This window comes from Callorhinus ursinus, unplaced genomic scaffold, assembly GCF_003265705.2.
Source record: "Callorhinus ursinus isolate GAN/ISIS: 27379988/994484 unplaced genomic scaffold, GSC_fseal_2.0 scaffold65, whole genome shotgun sequence".
Classification (NCBI taxonomy): domain Eukaryota; kingdom Metazoa; phylum Chordata; class Mammalia; order Carnivora; family Otariidae; genus Callorhinus; species Callorhinus ursinus.
In genome coordinates this window covers 6,902,336-6,921,864 of record NW_027397127.1, presented here as the reverse complement: position 1 = coordinate 6,921,864, position 19,529 = coordinate 6,902,336, and the positions used below count along the sequence as shown (strand labels likewise).

At 51.1% G+C, this 19,529-nt stretch overlaps 1 protein-coding gene across 6 annotated transcripts in view; it reads left to right on the top strand.

Annotated features, from left to right (window-relative positions):
• The window catches only part of FRMPD3 (FERM and PDZ domain containing 3), a 123,649-nt gene that overhangs the window by 64,329 nt on the left and 39,791 nt on the right, over window positions 1–19,529 (top strand). The window contains exons 3-6 of one of the 6 annotated variants that reach the window (XM_073885762.1): window positions 1,176–1,317; window positions 4,341–4,443; window positions 7,391–7,436; window positions 17,177–17,281. In XM_073885762.1, coding sequence (XP_073741863.1) covers window positions 1,194–1,317; window positions 4,341–4,443; window positions 7,391–7,436; window positions 17,177–17,281 — 378 coding nt within the window. In that variant the 5' untranslated portion in view covers window positions 1,176–1,193. Of the gene's footprint in view, window positions 1–1,169; window positions 1,318–4,340; window positions 4,444–7,390; window positions 7,437–17,176; window positions 17,282–19,529 lie in introns of those variants that run through there. The other 5 variants (XM_025853702.2, XM_073885765.1, XM_073885764.1 and 2 more) reach the window with 5 other exon arrangements.

The following is a 19,529-nucleotide window of genomic DNA, read 5'->3' as shown; positions in this document are numbered from 1 at the left end:
CACCTCTTTTACAAACCTTATACTAGTTTGATTAATCACCTCCTGCCCATCTGAATCTTGTTCCCAAGGGCCCTGCCTGGAACCTTAGTTTTCAGGAATACACACACTGAGGCTAGGGAACTCAACCCCATTTGTTAGATCAGAACTTGCGTGGGGCTTGAGCGGTGCCGAGTCCGGGAGCTAAGCCTCCGTGAGCCTCTTGGCTCTGGTGCCCTCTCTTCTGCCTCCAACTGCCCCGCCCCGCCTGTTGGCCATTCGTTGCCCTCTTTACCTCCTTCCCCGCCTCTGGCACCCAGTGCCCTCCCAAGCCCCACGGTCTCCATGCCCTCACCCTGGCCCTTGCTGTAGAACCATTCTAAAGTCCTCATGTTAATTTTTCTAAGCTTCAACAACTCCCTCTGTGAGCATCGGGAGAGCTGTCTGCAGTCTCTCCCAGGTACTGGGGCGGCAAGGTCTCGCAGCCCATTGGGGTTCACGTCTGCTGGCAGCCACGAGACACAGCTCCCCTGCTTGCCCATAGGAGCCATTTTCTAGTTGTCCCATTACCTGAAGTAAGTCGGCATTACATCCGATTGTGTACGGTAATGGTCCTCCGCATCAGCACATTTGTTTACATATGCCATCTAATCGTTTTTATATAGAACCTAAGGGAGATCAAAGTTTAAAAATCGCACAAGGACTTCATGAAGGGCTATTCTGAAGCGACTTCGCATTCCTTCCCTCACTTGCTTGCCTGTGTCCTGCTGCCTTCCTTGAGGTTTTGGTTTCCCTTAGGGAGCCGACAGCCAGTTCGGCGGGCGCTACCAGTTAACCTTCAGAATAACATGCCTGCATTTAGGCTCCTTCTACTGTCCCAATATCTTGGAGGAAAGGGCTGACTCTGATGTCAAGTTCTGTGGAAACAGTTTGTTTGTTTGTTTGTTTGTTTTTTCTGTTGGCTCTGGCCCTGCAGACAGTGGCTTTTTCCTTGCCAGACTCCTCTTTCTCCAAACCGAGCTATGAGGGCCGTTGTTGCCTCTGCTGGTTCTAGAGGACATAGGAAGCCAAGCGGGGGAGCTCCCACGTGCCATGGCCAGCACCCTCATCTGTGCCCCCTCCCAGCTGGTTCTGAGGCTTAGTTGCCTTTGCATCTTGTTTTGCTCCCATCTTCCCCTTCCCTCGGTCATGTGATGCAGGAAGAGAGCGCAAATGCTATGGAATGGGAGCAACTGCCAACAGAGACGCTGCGACAAGTGACCATTCACCGAGACCCTATATATGGCTTTGGCTTCGTGGCTGGCAGTGAGCGGCCCGTGGTGGTGCGATCTGTGAGGCCAGGTAGGTGTTCCTCACAGTGTCCCCCCCTGGCCCCGGCTCCTTTTCCCCCAGCACCCACCCATCTTCCCAAAGAGCAGGGCTCCCCTGGAGGAATTCATGAAGAGCGGGGTAAAGACTCGCCGGCTAAGGACCGTGCGAAGGAGCTGGGCTTTCAGAGCGATCGACGCAAACCACTGAGGCTTCCTGCGGCCAACACAGAGGCTGCAGTTGATGGTTTAGCAGAGTCTCGGTCTTAATGAAGCCTCCCTGTGCGTAGAACCTTCATAAAAGAGCCAGACTGCGTTGGATGACAAATGTCGATTCAATTCCATTCAACAAGTATTTATAGATTGCCTACTCTAAGCACGGACAAGATGCAGGCCCTGTCCCCAAGCGCCTAACCATCAGGCTGTGGAGACTGGTACCCTCTCACAAGAAAGGTCGGCCACTGACGGCTGGAATCAGGATACGGACCATAGGTGGGGGGGGAGGGGGGCGGGGAATGAAATCTCCAAATGCCACGGTGGCAGTAACGACAGCTGCCATTGATTAGGTGCCTACTGTGTGCTTTCCTCATCTTGCTTATTCCTCTCAGCCAAGCCTGCAAGGTGAGTCGTCCTCCCTATTTAACCAGATGAGGAAACTGAGGCATAGAGGAAGAGAAATAACTTGTCCAGGGGCACTCAGGTAGGAGGCAGCAGAGCCAGGATTTGGACCTGGCTGGGTCTGTCTGATGCCAATGTGGGAGAAGCAGGGCTTGAATGGGACCAGGTGGGAGGGAATAAGTGAAAGCCCCCACCTGAACTGTGGAATCCCGCCCTCATGAATGAAATGGCCAATGGCCTAAGCGCCGTTTCATTCCACGTCTGCTAGCCATTGACAGAAAAGATGAACAGAAAGAAGCTTTATTCCTGACTTGCTGGGCCCGAGGCTTTAGATGTTTACAACAGTTTTTCACTCAGTCAAGAGGAGCAGCCCGAGTACAAACTGGTCTAGCAGAAATTTGATGAATTTTGCAATCCTCAAAGGAAAAGAAAAAAAAAAAAAGATTTTTGTAAGCTCCCTTTTCAACTAGAGGGCATAAAGAAAAAAACAATCCAGTACAGGAGTTCGTGGCTGACCTCAGGCTCCCGAGTCAGTCATGCAGTCTGGTGGAAGGTTCTTGAGTCCCTGATCAGAAATCAAATCTGTCCTGCGTAAGAGGAATTGGGAAAAACTTAGTAGCAGGCCACCCAGAGCCCCTGCTTTTGGCCTCAAGGGAGACAGGATTTACTAGGGCTGAAGGGAGCCCCTTGGCCTAGACAAGGGGGTCAGCCTCAAGCCATGTGAAAATGAAGAGGCAGAGTTGGAGGGGTGGGGACAAAGGAGAGCCACAGGTGAGAGCCACAGAAAATCATGGGGTTGGCAGGCATAGCCCTATAAAGACGTAGGCCGATCCAGATCGCTGCTTCTGGCCCAGGAGGCTCTTAAGGGCAGAGGCTTTTTTGGTTCTGTATTTGAGATAAGATAAAAGATAAGAGGCATCCTATAGAGGACCAATCACGGTGGGGCCGGCCAGCACAGCATTCCGGGAAAGTGGTAGTAGATTGACGCCCACCACTGCCGTCAGCGTTCAGTTTCATGAGGACCACTTCCATTAAAAGGAAGGAAGGGAGGGAGTGGGGAAGGGGTAGAGTGGCCTCTCTACCAAAAGTTCGGCATGTTGGCAGGAGGAGATAGAAGGAATGAAATGAGTTGAAGGAATTGCCTCCTTGGAGGATAATAACTACCGTCTAGCGAATTTGTACCGACATTAGTCAACCATCTAAAGTGCTGTACACTCATCATCTCCTGTATCCGCCCCACGTTCTTATGAGGTGGAGGCACTGTGATTTTCCCATTTTCCAAAGGAGCAAAGAGAGACAAGGTCACACAACCAGTGAGTTGCAGATTTGGAGTTGGAGTTCAGATCTGGCTGGCTGCCAAGAGTGGGGCCTCCCCCGCCGTTCCCTGCCCCTGAAGTCACTGTGCTATCAGGACACTTGGCCACCAATGCAGGCTGAGTGGTGGGTCTTGCTGGCCGAGCCGCATAGGCCCCCTCAGCACACAGGCCCCACGCTCCAGAACCACCACCGGGCCACGCTCAGGTGACAGAGGTGTTCTGTTTTGTTCTTGCTTCTGGTACAGGCATAGCACACTTCTTTGTAGAAAGAGGGAACAGTTGGGATCCAGCCTTGGAAGGCAGGCACGAACAGGAGTCAAGCCTGGTTTGAGAGTGGGACCTGTCAGTAAACATTTCTTTGGGGCTTGAGTGAGGCTGGGCCTGACTTCTCATTCTCCCTGCGTCTCCGAAAAGCTTTTCTCCGAGGTCTTGGCTAAACACCAGATTCAGCACACTCTGTGGTGCCCCTCGACCCCCATTCTTTACCCCAACCAGGAAGGTATGGCCCTCAGACAGCTCTGCTTTCTTAACCTCGACAGTGGAGTTGGGAAGGACAGGAAGCAAATTTCCAACTGTCCGTGATTCGGGGTCTGTTCTTGTTCCCCTCACCTACTGAAGAGTGGCATGTCTCAGAGATGAGAGGAGTTAAACCCTCTGGGTCTTTTAGTCCATCCCCCTGTCTTTCGGCAAGTGACTGCCTAAATCATTCCTGACCAGCGAGTGGGGGTATTGCTCGGGTGCGAAGATTCCTTATCGCTCCTCGGACCTCAGCAGATGCCTCGTGGTGAAAGGGAAACCCATGTCCCTCTTTAGAACCCAGCCAGGAAAGTACGGATTCACCTGGCCTGAGGGCCAGGCCTGCGCTTGGGACCTTTGGCTCCCACACCACTGGCAGCCACAGGAGGTCCGAGCTATTCTCCTTCTTCGGTCTTCTGCCCTCTGTCCGGCACAGGCAGCCGTGGCACGAACAGCACCCCTGCCACCAGCCCGCACGGCCTGCACTCTTTCCTGCAGGCTCTCCGGTCCCCACTGCAGCTCCCTCAGGCACTGGTGACCCCTGCCCAGACCTGCGCTTTCCCGGCAGTGGCCCCAAGCCCTCATGCCTCTCTCCTCTCCTCTGCAGGAGGCCCCTCTGAGGACAAGCTCCTGGCTGGTGACCAGATTGTGGCTATTAATGAGGAGGACGTGAGTGAAGCCCCCAGGGAGAGGTTCATAGAACTCATCAGGTAACAGGGGCCTCTTGGGCCTTGGCAGGAGCTGAGTACTGATCCTTCCCTCCCCTGTCCCACCAGTGGCATAGGGCTACCATGGTCCTCCCTGGCCCTGAGAGGGAAGCCCTGCAGGCTGAGCAGCCCTGACCAGGGCTCCTGGCTACCCAGGACTTCCGAGGCCAGCCCTGCCAGGGCCCCAGGGTCCCTCACACTCTCTGGCTTAGCCTTCTCCAGCGATGTGAACAGAGAACAGCCTTCTTCAAGAGCTCATCTCGCCTTCCTCACCCTTACTACCCCCCCTCACCGAAGCCCCTTGGTCTTTGACTTACAGTGCAGGGGGACAGACCCAGTGAGTGATGAGAACCAAAGAGGCCATTAAAAGAACACTCTGGAAAGAAACAAAAAAGAACACTCTGAGATAAGCACAGTGTGAGCCAGGTAGTGTTTCCCACGTCTCCATACCCTCCTGCACCAAAAACAAACAAACAAACAAAAAAACCTGAGGAGAAGAAAATCTGAATCCCTGGCTAATGGGTTGAGGAAGGGAACCTGCCACTGTGGATTCTGCTTGCTGTGTGTGTGACCTCTTAGTGCCCTCTACAGATGGGGGCAAGAGAGAGAAAGAAAGGAGTGTCAGGGGGACTCCCACCATCTGTACACGGGAGTAATCATGGTGACTTTTCCCCTCCTCACCCCTACACATGCCACACACATACACGCTATATACATATAGCCAATCCCCTACCTCACACTCCTACCACACACGCGCCCGCACGCACGCATGCGCACGCACGCACACACCTCCTTGCATAGACGTGTTGATAAGGAATAAGAGGATAGAGGTGAAGGCTCTCAATTCCATGGGTTGTCTTCTGCTTTGGTGACCTTGGCTGTCTCCTCCCAAATGGACCTATGTGCTCTCTTGCTCTCTCTGTCTCTCTGCCTTGTATGGTCTGCTCTATCTCTGCCTCCATCTCTTTCAGGCCCTCTCTTGGTTTAGAATGTTCTTCATCTCACTCGTCTTTCTCGGTCTCCCAAATCCCACCTGTCCCCAGCGCCCCTCCCCCCCTTCGAAGGCAGATTTAGCACACACGGGATGGAACAGCACCCTCTCGCTAGCTCTGGAAGCATTTGGAATGCTCCCTCCCGAAGTCCAGGGCAGGTCTTCCTCGAGATGCTCCCCTCTCCAGCTCACATCTTGAAACGTGTCTGGTCCCTAATGACGTTTAGTTTGTCTCTCCTCCAAGTTCAGTGGTCCATTGCATTCCCCCCCCGCCACCCAACTTCACCCTTGACCCTCCGCCACCACACCAAAATGGGGTAAGTCCTTCCAACCCCATCGAGGGCGTGTTGGGGTTCTTTCAGCCTGACCCTCCAGAAGTGTTTGCTCTGCTTCTAGTGAATATCTTTGTACCCTAGAACAGGTAGCCCAGTTTTGTGAGGGAGTCCAGAGCTCCTCCAGGATCAAGACAGAGCTCACTCATCTGATAACCCTGGGGGCCAGCAGATTTTTATTATTTCATTCAGTCAATGAATATTTGTTATCGAGTGTCTACTGTGCACCAGGCACTCTTCAAATCACCGAATATACAGCAATGAATGACAGAAATCCCACTGGAGTTTATGTTCTCGTGGAAAGAGACGCGCCTTAACAATAAACGTGACAAATACGTAATTATATGGCATGCTGGAAGTAGAGGAAGGTTATCAAAGGATAGAGAGTGGATCGGGATAAACCGGGTCCTGGAGTGCTGGGCATAGTGGTGCTTTAAATAGCCTGGCCAGAGTTAGCCTCATTGAGAAGGTGGCAACTAAAGAAAGACTGAAAGGAGGGAGGGTGTCGGAGAGGGAAGAGCCAGTGCAAAGGCCCTGAGGCAGGAGTGTGGTCTGTCGTGTTTGGGGAGCAGGGGAGAAGCCAGGATGTGAAGTGGGGTAAAGAGGGGAAGACCTGTAGCCCAGTATAAGGACTTCGGCTTTGTTCTACGTGAAATGGGGAAATGTGGCAGGGGCTCGGGCAGACGCATCACATAATCTGACTGACACTATGCCCTCCCCTGTTCAAGAGACAGATTTTCCTGTGGGGTTTTCCTGGAACACAGCTCCTTCCTTCTCCCGGGAGCTCCCCATCCCTGGACTTGGCCTCGCTGAATGTGGAAAATGTTCCAAGTCCTCGAGCAGGAGGCCCTGGCCTTCCTTGAGTATCTAGAACCAAGTGATCGCGACTCTGCTTCTTGAATACCCCTGTTCCCAGAAACGTATGAAAAGTTCCAGCGAGGAGAAGGGAAGCTCCTTCCAGGCAAACTCTTTCCATTTCTCTCAGTTCTTTTAAAGGACTGTGTATTCCCAGGGGAGAATTTTCATACCTCATGGCCTGTTCGATCACTGGCATAATTCTTGTCGGAGGAGTTTCAAATTCTTCATCCCTTTGAATATTTGCTGTCTGGAGAGCCTTGGTTCCATCTGTTGCTCCCTAGCTCTCATTTTTTGGTCCTTCAATTAAAACAAATCTGCTGAGTATGAGTCATGATAACCAAATGACCTCCTTTGGGTTTTTCCTTTGAATTTCTCCTCTTGCTTAAATACCAAATTGCCAATTGAGTTCCATAATTCAGGCCTTTAGTTTTCCTTGAGAATCTTCTATTCTACAGATAAAATTGCTCCTAAGGTTTGGGGAGATCTACAGAGCGAATGTGAGAGGGAAATAGAACGGGAAGACTTGAAAAATGACAGCCCCAGAGATTATGGTAATGCCTTCTTCAGATGCCTGTGTGAACCTCTGTGGATGGTTTCCGTCGGCCACCACAGATGATGGGAGGCGAGGCGGCCGGGCAGAGAGTCGGAGTGCCCGCTGGCCTCATTCATATCCCTGAATGCAGCCCAGGGGAGAATTCTGGTGTTGCTTCTCATGCGAGATGAATACCTAGTGCATGATACACTATTGTCCTGTTCCTTCTCTCTGTAGGAGCGCTAAGGAATTCATCGTTCTTACAGTTCTGCACACTCATCAGGTGAGTGAGCCGCTGTGCCATCCACCCTTCCTCCTGACGGAGGTGACAGAGTCCCGTGTTGGAAAGTGACCGTGACGGGAGGGCGGGTGGACGGTGAGACTAGCATCCACGTGTTGTGAGCCAAAGCTTGAGGAGTGAATGTAAAGCATACCTTCTGAACATCTGAGTCTGCTTTCTACCTTCAAGGCTTGGGGATTTTTTGAAAGGCTCTCCAGTGCTATGTTCTGCCCTGTGCCCTTCTGCTTTACCCACACTGAGGCCGCACGCTCACTGCTCCGGTCCCAGACAGATTTTCTACCTCTTTTTTTTTTTTTTTTTTTTGCTATGCCCCATCAAAATGTACCCGTCCAGGGTCCAACTCCCAGAAAGTCCTTGCAGACGGTGGGTGCTAGCTAGTCTCATTCATTCATTCATAGCAGTATTTACTAGATGGCATGCAATGTATGAAGCCCTGCGCCGCATGGGGGGCATTTGATATGACGTTGGTGGGAAAGTACGGTGGGACGAACCGTTTCATCTTTGTCCCGGTACAGTCACTGACTAGCTGTGTGACCTTGGGTGGGTCAGTTCCAAAAAGTTCCCCGTCTGTAAATTGAGGGGTTTAGACTAGAACAGTGTTTTCCAAACTTGACTGGTCAAAATAGTCAACAGGACTACTTATTGAAAGTAAAATTCCTGGGGCACTTGGTGGCTCAGTCGCTTAAGCATCTGCCTTCGGCTCAGGTCATGATCTCAGGGTCCTGGGGTGGCGCCCCGTGCTGGGCTCCCTGCTCAGCCGGGCTTCTCCTTCTCCCTCTCCCTCTGCTGCTCCCCCTGCTCGTGCCCTCTCACTCTCTCTCTCAAATAAATAAATAAGATCTTTTAAAAAATAATAAAAATAAAATAAAAATCCCCAGGCCCCTCTCCTCAAGAGTTGGATTTAGAAGGCCCAGAGTCCATTACTAGGTTACTTTGTTATAGTAATCTTTCTTAAATGCACAGACCCAGGTGCAGAACTTTTATGTGCAAAACTCAGAGCCCTCCTTCCACCTCCAGCCTAGTTGTCCCTTCTCAGAGTCCCCAAGTCTCCCCTGACCTCCAGCACTGATGTCCCACCTCCATGGCCACAGGAGAGGTCCCATCTGTTGGGGGCGGGGGGCATGAAATCAGGACAGCCTTCACAGAGGAGGCTGCACCTGAGCTGGACCTCCAGAGATGGGGCAGGATTTCCCAGGCAGAGACAGAGGGAAAGATTTTCCAGAGAGTCGGCACTTCTGGGCAAAATCAGGGACAGCGTGCAGGTGCAGAGCGTGGGCTCATCAGTTGGGGATGGGGTTCAAATCAAGCTCTGGCACTAACTGCCTTTCCCCATGGCTCCCAGTGTGAAACACACACACACACACACACACACACACACACACACATTTACACAGGCACATTCTTTCCCTTCCCTCTCCCCCTTCTCCCTCTCCCTCTCATACTTGCTCTCTGGCAAATAGGCCTTTCTCAATTACAATTCTCCTGTATCTCTGGGCAGGCAAGTTCTACCCCTCAGTGGGTGTTACCAATAGACCCCTCCCTCCCTCCCTTACTGTGCAGGTGCAGTTGTCTAGTGGACAGTGGACAGTCATTCCCCACTCCCCAGTCTCCTGTCATGAAATGGCTACCAGTTCTCCCCCCCACACCAAAAAAAAAGCATGCTTGTTGTGTTTTACCTCTCTGATCAGAGACCCATTGTGGGTTACTGTCAGGTCTCCTCAAATGTTGTCTCCTCCTAGAAGCCTTCCTTGACTACCCTTTTTAAGACAACATCGGCCTCTCATGGCCAATGCTGCATCATTTTTTTCCTCAAAGCGAAAATATTATATTTGTAAACGTTTTATTCGGAGATCATTACAGACTCACAGGAAGTTGCAAAGCTTGTATACACATCCCTGTGTACCCTTTACCTTGTTTCTCCCAAGGGTTACGTCTCCCAGAACTAAAGTACCATTTCAAAACCAGGACACTGACAGCAATACAATGTGTGTATAGGGTTCAGTGTCAGTCTGTCACATGTGCGGTGTGGGTCCACGTGGCCACCAGCACAGTCAAGACACTGGACAGTTCTATCAGTACAAGGACCGCTCACCTTGCCCTTTTATAGCCACACCCCTCTCTCCCTCCACCCCAACCCCCATCAACCACTAGTTTATTCCCCATTTCTGTAATTTCGTCATTTCCAAAATATTATATACACAAAATAATATAGCACGTAGTCTTTTGGGATTGGCTTTTTTTTTTTTTTCCACTCAGCATGGCGCCCTTGAGAGTCATTCAAGTTTTTGCCAGTATCAGTAGTCTGTTCCTTGTTAATTGCTGAGTAGTATTCCATGGTGCGGATGGACTGCAGGCTGTTTGGTGATTCACCCAAGCCTTATTAGAATGTCAGCTCCACGAAGACAGGACCTGTGTTTCATTCACTGCTGTCTCCCCAGCACCTGGAAGAGCACCTGCCACAGACTAAGCATTCAATAAGGATGTGTGGAAGGAATAAAAAAAACCCAGCTTCCAGCCATCATGGCAACCCAAACTCAAGTGTCCAAACATAGGTGCAGAATGAAGAGTCTAACGCTGCCCCCCACCTCTGTTCCAGCTCTCATCCCAGTGCCCCCAACACCCCTCTGCCCTCCAGTTCTAAAGTCCCCACTGTCCCATCCCACGGCCTCTTGGCTATGACCAGGCTGCTTTCCTTCTCTCCGTGGTCCAGATCTTAGTTCTTACAGCCCTGCCGGCTTCTGTCCTTGTACGGCTCCACACTTCTTCAAAACGGGTCTGTTTCCTTTAAGACCTGGCTTGAGACTCTTCCAAACACCTCTGCCTGACTAACCTCAGTGAGAGTTTCTCATTTGTTTGCCTGTTCAGCAAACATCTATTGAATACCTACCATTCGAGGTGCTCTTCTAAGCTAGGAACATGGCAGTCCACGGGACAGACATGGTTCCTATCCTCACAGAGCTTACACTCTAGTACTTGACCTTATGCTTTCGAAACCCTTGGAGCATAGAAGTGAGCACACACACACAGGGGCGATAGTTGAAACAATTAACCTGTACAGTCGGAGCCATCAGATCAGAATGTAAGCCAGCCATGGGCACTGGAGCAGAGTCTTGGAGGCCTCTTGACTGTGCCAGGTGTTAACCCTTCAGATGACCACTGGTAAAGAGGTCCCATGGGAGAGGTCCCATGGCACCCAGGAAGCTTAGGGCAGTGGCTGCTTACCAATCAGTGTGAAAGAAACCCTCACAACAGGAATGGCCATACCAGTGCATCCCAAGTGAATGTCAGCCTTGCATGCATGCATAGTCGATCCTCACTATTCGCAGATTCTGTGTGAGCAAGTTCACCTACTCCCTAAACTGTATTTGCAACCCCCAAGTCGAGACCCATGGTGCTTTCCTGGTCACTTGCGGACGTAAGCAGAGCATGAAAAATTTGAGTCTCCTAATGCACATGTTGCCGGCTGAGGTCAAAGAAGGCAGCACTCTGCCATCTTGTTTCAGCTGTCACACGGAGGTGTCCAGAAGATAGAGATGGCAAGGAGCAGTGGGGCGGCCTCAGGCAAGTCACTGAACACTTCAGAACTTCATTTTCTCCTAGTGAAATAAAATAGAATCTACCAGGATGAGTTGTTTTTAGAATTCAGAATTATAATCTGTGTGAGACATATACACACACTCGCGCTCATGCGCGCGCACACATGCACACCTGCGTGCACGCACATGCACACCTGAGCACACGCACACATCTCCCCTAGGAGCAACTGTTCAGTATTCATTCGTTCCATGTTCGAGGTGACTTTATAAAACGTAACTAGCATGAGTCACAAAAATTGACCGAGACAGAGAATCTTCTCTCAAGTTATAATGAGAGCTTATCAACACCCCCCCAGCCTACGTTCTGTGTGATAGCCCCTGCATCACAGAGCATAGTCCAGCATCCACAGCAGGCACTTGACATCTTACGGTTGCATGGAGATTACCACTTCTTCCAGAAGACAGTCTCCATGTAGGTCCAGCTGGGGCTCCTTCCAGCTTCTACATTCCGTGGTTGAGGAGGGTCCAGTACGGTGGTTCTTGACCCTGACTATACATTAGAAGCACCTGAGAAGCTCTTAAAACTATTGATACTCAGGCTCTAGCCCTGAGCAATTGAGTTCGCAGCTTTGGGGAGGGGACCCAGGTGTTGGTCTTTCAAAAAGGCTTCCAAAATGATCCTTATGCAGCCAAGATACATATCAAGAACTACTGATTTAATATGTAGTCTCTTTCAGATGAAAATTGTTCTTTTAACGGAGTGACTTTTATGTTGGCAGACCATTCAGGGTATTTTAGTGGGGTGATCACAGGGGTCCATTCCCAGGGCCCCCCCCAACCATACTGCCTCGATAGCCACTTGTTACGCCCATACATATTTAAAGGTGTTTCTTAATCTTCGAGTGACCGACTGTCTCCTGTGATTGACTCAATATGTATTAATTTTGGTACCCTTAGACCTTGGCACATGGTATGTCCTTAATAAATATTTTAAAGTACTTTGTCGTGACCTAGAATGGCCCTGAAGAAAGTAGACAGTCCCTTCAAATGACACTCTAGTTTTCCAGTACTGAAGATTTACCTGTACCCAGAGAGCCAGGATTCCCCTCTGCTTGGAGCCACCTGCCCAGAAAAAAAGGCCAAAATAATGGGAACTACTGCAGAAGCACTAGTTTTCCACAGAGCTTCTTGAGGTATGGTGCTTGGCAGATGGTAGGTACTCAAACCATATTGGCCGAATTGGTGAACTAATTCATTATGAACAGTAGCAATCAACTGCTACCTCTAATTCTGTGCCTACTCTATGCTTGGCGCTAGGGGTAGATATAGTAATATAAAATCCCGTCTCTTCTTTTACAAGCTGGCGGGGGGGGAACATGAGTGGATATGAGTGTGAATTAACAAGGAGTATTACAGGGGAGCCTGGGTGGCTCAGTTGATTAAGCGTCTGACTCTTGGTTTTGGCTCGGGTCATGATCTCAGGGTTGTGGGATCAAGCCCCATGTCAGGCTCCGCACTGGGCATGGAGCCTGCTTCAGACTCTCTCCCTCTGCCCCTCCCCCCACTTCTGTCTCTCTGGGGAAAAAAAGGGGGAGAGTACTATAGGAAATCCAGGGAGGGCACTGGAGGAATTGGGGAAGAACTCAGGACCAAGGTAGAATTTGAGCTGGGCTTTAGAGATGGCACTTAGCTAAGCAAAGGGGACACTGGGGGCCCAGAAGAGCAGGGATGGTGAAGAGGCAGCTTGAGGTGGGTGCGGAAGTGGGAAGCAGCCCAATGTGGGCACTGTGGGCAGAACCACCTGTCGGGGCCAGAGATGAGGAATGGGGGTCATGTGTGGCTCGCAGGGGGCCTTGGAAGCCAGAGAGAGGGGACATGTTCACCTCCAAGCCCCAAGTGCAGATAGGAAGGCCCTGGGTCCCTTATCAGTAGTAGTCTGGTGAAACCAGGATGGCCCTCCATTGTCCCAGACTCTCACAGTGGTTGCCATGGGAATTGCTTATAAAGAGCCTCAGGTGTCAAAGACAATGAGCCAGCGGAAAGGAGACTAGGAGGCTGTGGGTGCTATAGGAACCCGAGCTTTGTCCTCACACAATCCAAGCGGGGCCCTATCTCGCACTAAAATGTTGGGCCATATAACTGACTTTGAACCCAACCCTGAAATCTGTACTAATAGAGCCACCAAATTAAAAAAAAAAATGGTCAGAGAATCACCAGCTGCTGAATTCAGTCCTGAGGGAGAGGCAGACTCTCTTCTCTATTGCTTATTCCACTGAGCTGCTGGCTTCATATTTGCTTCGAGGGGCTTACAGTGGCCCTGGCGGTGCTTCGTGATTCTGGTCCCGTGTTTCTAGCCAAAATTCATTTTTGCCAGCGAGAGTGCCTGTTGCAAAATGAGACTCCCAACTGCTTGAGGGAAAAAAATGGGGTCAGTGAAGAGCTCAGATGTCCCAGCTTTGAAGGTACTCAATTAATCTCTGCTTAATGGGCTAAGACATTTTCAACAATATAAATTCCTGTGCCTTATGCTCCTAGAGATTCTGACTTTTTATGTCCACCGTGCACCTAGAAATCTGTGCTTCAGCAAGCTCTCCCTAGTGAGTCTTACCATCAGGAAAGTTTTGGAAACAGTGGGGCGTGCATGCTAACGAGTTAGTGCGGGGGTCAGCAAACTTTTCTTCTGTAAAGGGCTGTCTAGTAAATATTGTAAGTTTTGTAAGCTATGCATGATCATTGCAAAAGCAAACACAGGTAGTGCCCAAGTGAAGATCACGGCTGTATTCCGATAAAGTTTTATTTACAGAAACAGGTGGTGGGCAGGATTTGGCCCAGGCAGGCCCACAGTCCACCGACCCCAGAATTCTGTTCACTACTCCTCCCTGGTACTGCATTCATGCTTTGATGAGGGTCTTCCTGATTCTCAACTTTTTCATTCAAAAGAGTAACCCTGGCATTAAGAACTTCAGGCCACATAGCTGAGCTTCAAAGATGCTTCGGAACAGAGCAACCTTTGAGAACCCCTCCTATCACACTGCAAGGTAGACATCACCTGTGTGCAGGCATCAGGCTAGACATGAGTCCGTGACATGTAGCCGAGACCAGCTGGCGATGAGGGACTCACCATCAGTGATCAAGGCTGAAGACTGAGAATAGGACAGAGTCTTTTTTTTTTAAGATTTTATTTATTTATTTATTTGGGAGAGAGAATGAGAGAGAGAGAACACATGAGAGGGGGGAGGGTCAGAGGGAGAAGCAGACTCCCTGCTGAGCTGGGAGCCTGCTGCGGGACTCGATCCCGGGACTCCAGGATCATGGCCTGAGCCGAAGGCAGTCGCTTAACCAACTGAGCCACCCAGGCGCCCGAATAGGACAGAGTCTTAGAGACGGACAGGACAAGGGTCAAGGAGGAATGAGGCACAAACTGAAAATAGCTCTACCACAGACACCGGAAATGATTACAGTTCCTGAAAATATGGGCAGTTCCACTTCCTCCTTCATGATTTGCTCTTATAAAAATATCTGAATCTTTAGTGTATAGTCATATCTGTCAGGCAGGATCCAATCTGGGACTTTTGGTAGGGATCCCAAAGAGGCTGTCCTCTCCTCATAGGTGAAGACAAAAAAGGATACCAGTTGCGGTCCTTCGTACGTTCAAAGGTCCATTCAATAAGACCGGGGTTGAACCAGAACCAGTGGGGGAAAGATCGGGAATGGACACCCAGCTTCAGCTGGCTATGGGGCCTGGCCGCCAATCCAAGACTCGGGAAATCTGGGTTTTAGTTTCAGCTCCACTACCCAATTATTTTGATACTTTGAGCAGACCGTATCCTCTTCCCAGGCCTCCGTCTTCATGTGTAAAAATGAAGGGTGGACTACATGGCCCTCTGAGGCCTCTAGAGACGCCTCGGTCCACACGGGGCATGAAGGCATCTGATGACGGGTGGTTACAGAGAAAGCAGGGGGTGACGGGTGGACGCGAAGATCTTACCTGCCTCGTGTCTGTGGCGCCCCAGGTGGACATTCGGACTACTGTGGAGACAGAGCCAAGCAGAACTGCCTGAACATAGCTCCAGATCGTTCTGTCTTGCCCCTGTCCTGTGCTCCTGCAGCCTGCAGCCCCTGCCCAGGATTTAAGCACCAAGCTGTGCAACACACAAAGGCATTTCTTGACTCCCACGAACAATCAATACTGTAATCACTTTCTGCAACGATCTCCAGCCCTGGATTTTGTTGTGCTGTATCATCTGCCGCCAACAAACCGCCTCTGTGGCTCGGGATGAGAAGTCTGCTGTTCCTTTAGCTCGGTGGTTCCCTGCAACTTGAGCCACGTTTTGAAGTCATTGGAAACGTACCCCCCCAAAAAATGCCAATACCTGGGCCCCAGCCCCAGGAATTTGAGGTCATTGATCTGGGGCAGGGCCTGGGCATCAGGGGTTTTGAAAGCTGCCCCACTGTTTCTGTCACGCAGCCAGGACCGAGACCCACCGCCTGAGGTTCGAACGCACTGGGGTCAAACAGGTGGCTTTCTGCAATCTGCCCTCTGTGAGGAGTGCGATTGCTGGCTCCGGAAGAGAACTCAGCTGGGACCGGGGCCCAAGACCTGATGAGGACATTTGTTTCTGGTGTGTCTCTATCTTAGGGCCCTGCCCTCCTGTGACCGATCTGATAAATGGATTTCAACTGCGGCGTTAATGGCAGAAAATAGCTTAATGTATCCCCTTCCCAGCTGGCGGGGGCCTTCAGGACCTTAACTCTCAGGGATTCTTGATTGTGGGATTCGAAGGCTCCGTGACAAAGCCGGTAGAGGAGGTGGTTTGAAGGAGCCCCAAACCTGGTGTACCCCCTAGTCCTGCTCATCTTAGTAAGTGGCAACTGTTCTTCCAGTTGACTCCTCTCTTCTTCTCACCTCCCACATCCAGTCCATCAACACATCAGCTCGGTTCTATCTTCAGAATAGATCCAGAATTCACTCCCTTTTCATCGCCTCCATTATTACTACACTAGCCCAAGCTGCCATCATATTTTAACTGTATTACTACAGGAGACTGCAAACCGGTCTCCCTCCTTTGGGCGTCAACCCTCCTGTGCTGTTTTCCACCCCACAGCCAGAGGCATCCTTTTAAAATGCCAGTCAGACCCTATCTGCTTAAAACCCTCCAGCAGAGTCAAATCCAAAGTTCTTGCCGTGGCTGACAAGGCCCTAGGTGACCCAGCCCCCACCCGCCTCTTTGAATGCCACTCCTCTGGCTCCCCATCCATTGCTCTGCTCTGGCCACACTGGGCTTCCTTGTGGTTCCTCATGCACCCCGACGCCCCTCCCACCTCAGAGCCTTTATCATTCTTTCTGCCTGGGAAGCTCTCTCTCCCTCACTTGCTTCCGGTCTCTGCTTAAATGTCGCCTCCTCTGAGAGGTCTCCCCTGAACATCCAGTCTAAAATAATGCCCTCATCACTCATCCCTCCTCACTCATGCATTCTCTTGTCTAGCCCTTCACCCTGCTTGATTTGGCCTCAGGGTCCTTCTTTGCTACCTAAAGAGTATTGATTTGTTTATTGTCTGTCTGATCCTGCTAGATGGATGCTCTTTGAGGCCTGGGAGCTTTGTGTTGCTCACTACTGAATCCCTCATCACCTAGAACAGTGCCTGCAAATAGGAGGTCCTCCCTAAATTTGCCCCAAGAATGAATAAATGCCCCCAAAGACATGAGGGGGCCCCTCAGCAAGACTCCTGATTTTCCTTGAATCATTTTCTATAATCTCCTTCCTGGGGGCAGGGCATATCTATGAGATGAATAAGATCATTCCTGTAACTCCTTTGAGATGCCCGTATTCAGATTAATAAAAGCTGCCATTTAGGTATATCTCACACTACGAAAACCAAATATGTAATCATTCAGTGTATGTTATTACTAAAGAAATTTTGCAAACTCCCCTAGGCCTAGAGTGTTAATAATGGGATTCGATTTACCCAAATTCAATTCATGCCCGGCTTTTTTCAGAACACACCAATCGTAGAAGGAAGCACTTAGCATGTTGCCTTGCACCTAGTAAGGAATCGATACTTATTTATCGACTTATCGATCAGTAAGGCCAAGTGTACCGGTACTGAGACATCTTAACTCCAGCGTGGCAAAGGTCAGGTATTTCCCAGGATGGAGAACTCACCGGCCCTCTGTTCTTTTTGCAGTCCCCCAAATCTGCCTTCATCAGCGCTGCGAAGAAGGCCAGGCTGAGATCGAATCCCGCAAAGGTCCGATTTTCTGAGCAGGTGGCAATTGGAGAAACAGACGCGGTAAGTGCAGCTTTATTTAGCTCCCTGTCTTCGGCCCTTGGCTAGAATCAGCCTGGCCGTGGAGGTCTCGCTCTGGCGCTCATCTGCGGCTCCTCGGAGTGGGCAGCATTACGAACGGGGTTGGAAGGGAAGGACCACAGGGCCCCGGGCTAGTAGCGAGTTAGGAGTATGTGGCATCCCGAGCACCGAAGCTTACACTCAGAGCCAGCCCTCCACGAACATCTCTGGGCTATTTGACAGAAGCAGGAAGGAGGAGGTAGTGGTTTTCTAGATTCGGAGCAAGAGCGGCTGGTGAAATTGAGCTCTCTTCACATTGAAGTGGTCCCACAATGACAAATCTTGACGGGAGAAGACACCAGCGAGCAGCCTGAGAGATATGATACAGACTCTCATTGTCACAGAACTTTGATTAGGCACCTGCGGTGTCCTCAGCACCACAAGGGATGCAAAATAAACACCTCTTCCCTGCCCCTGGATACCACTCAGTGATGTTGGGGGCTCAGGGGGGGTGGGGAAGTAGTTCAGATTGAGATGATACAGCGTCCCCCACTGGGTGGTATGGTTTCAAGGAGCAGGTGATGCTTGACGGTCCATTGCCAAGCAGCTGCCAGGCTAGGGGCGGGGGGGGGGGGTCATGGCCCGCCCTCAGTCTTTCTCACTGCTCTGTGGGGGTTTCCGTGAGCTGAGCTGTCTGTTCCACATAAGAGATGGGTGGAGGGCAGAGAGGTGTGCGTTAAGCAGTCATGGATTATGGCCCGAGTCCCCCAGGAGTCTGCAGAAGTCCATGATAGCCAGCTAGGGATGGGGGGCGGGGAGAGCCAGAGCTAACAGGCATTTGTGCACTTTTGAGGCTTCTGCGGGCTGGGCTCCCAGGAGGCCCATGGCATGTCTGTCCGAAGCACAGCTGCAGTTGAGAAAAGAAGCCAGCAGGCCCAGCCCAGTGGGGAAATCTGTGGGGTGCCAGGCACTTGTGTAGATCTGTGAAGTAGAGCCACTCAGAAGAAGGGTTAGAGGACACAGGTGTCTTCCATTGCATTTTCCCTGGCACTCATTCCCAGCCTCAGCCCAGGCCCTCTTCCATCCCCGTTCAGGGGCGGCTGAGAAGCCCAGGGGACTCCAGGTTCCCCCTGGGGAAGCCGCCACATAATTGGTGGTTGGGCTCCATCTCCGTCCTAGCAGAAGAGGTTCAAGAGAACTGAGGGGTTGGTGAGCAGAGAGAAGAGGGAACTGCGTGGAAACCCTGCAGATCATGATGAAGGACACCCTTAGGGCCAAGTCACTAAGGGGACATGTGTGTCCCGAGCCCTCAAAAAGCCAGAGGAGATGCAAATTGAATCTGGAAAGGACAGACTCTCAGCATTACAGAGTAATCACTCACGACCAGGCCACCAGGGGAAAACCTCCCCTCCACCTCTCCCTTCCCTTTCTCCTCCCCTCTCTGCCTCTCCCCTCTACTCTCCCTTCCCCTCTCTCCCCTCCCTCTACCATGATTCCCCTCTCCATACATCTCAGCTAGCCACAGGCAAGATCAAGCCCCCACCCCAGACCAACCTGAAAGCAAATGCCCCAGAGTGGCTAGGCCCCACCCAGGGTGCCTTCTGTCGCTCCTGGACAGGCCACCACGTGCAGTGTGAGGTTCTTGACTGAGAGAGAGACAGGCAGACATCAACCTTCCCGCTCTAGCTGTGCTCAGGAAATGGCCTGATGTCACAACCCCCACCTCCCATGCCACCAGTGTGGACCCTAGCAGCCTCACCATTGGTTGGGACCTAGGGGAGGCCAGGCCCACTCCAAGGCTGTCCTATCATCCCTTTGCCTCGGTGTTCTGGGGCTTTATTAAGCAGCCAGAGCAAAAATAAATCCTGTGGGCGTTCCTTGCCAACCCTATTTTTAAGCAAAATCAATTAAGTAATTATCTGAGTCCAACCCAGTGTGCTAAATAAAACCTGCCACCGCTGAGTGTCATCAGCCTGGAGATCCAGGGCCTCTGGGCTTGGTAGGAGCAAGGCATCTAAGGATTAGGCCGAGAACCAAGGAGTCACACTTTTCCAACTTTATACCCACTCCTGGCTGCCCCCCACTGCCAACCAAACCCCAACACGGGAGGACTTGCTTGTTCATTTTTTCATGTCCGCGACAGTCCCTAGATGTAGACTATCCCTCTTCGGGCCTCTCTAGTGGTCTATGCCCGCCGTCTCCTTCAAAATCAAAATCTAATTAGTCTCACCCAGGAAATCTTATCTATCTT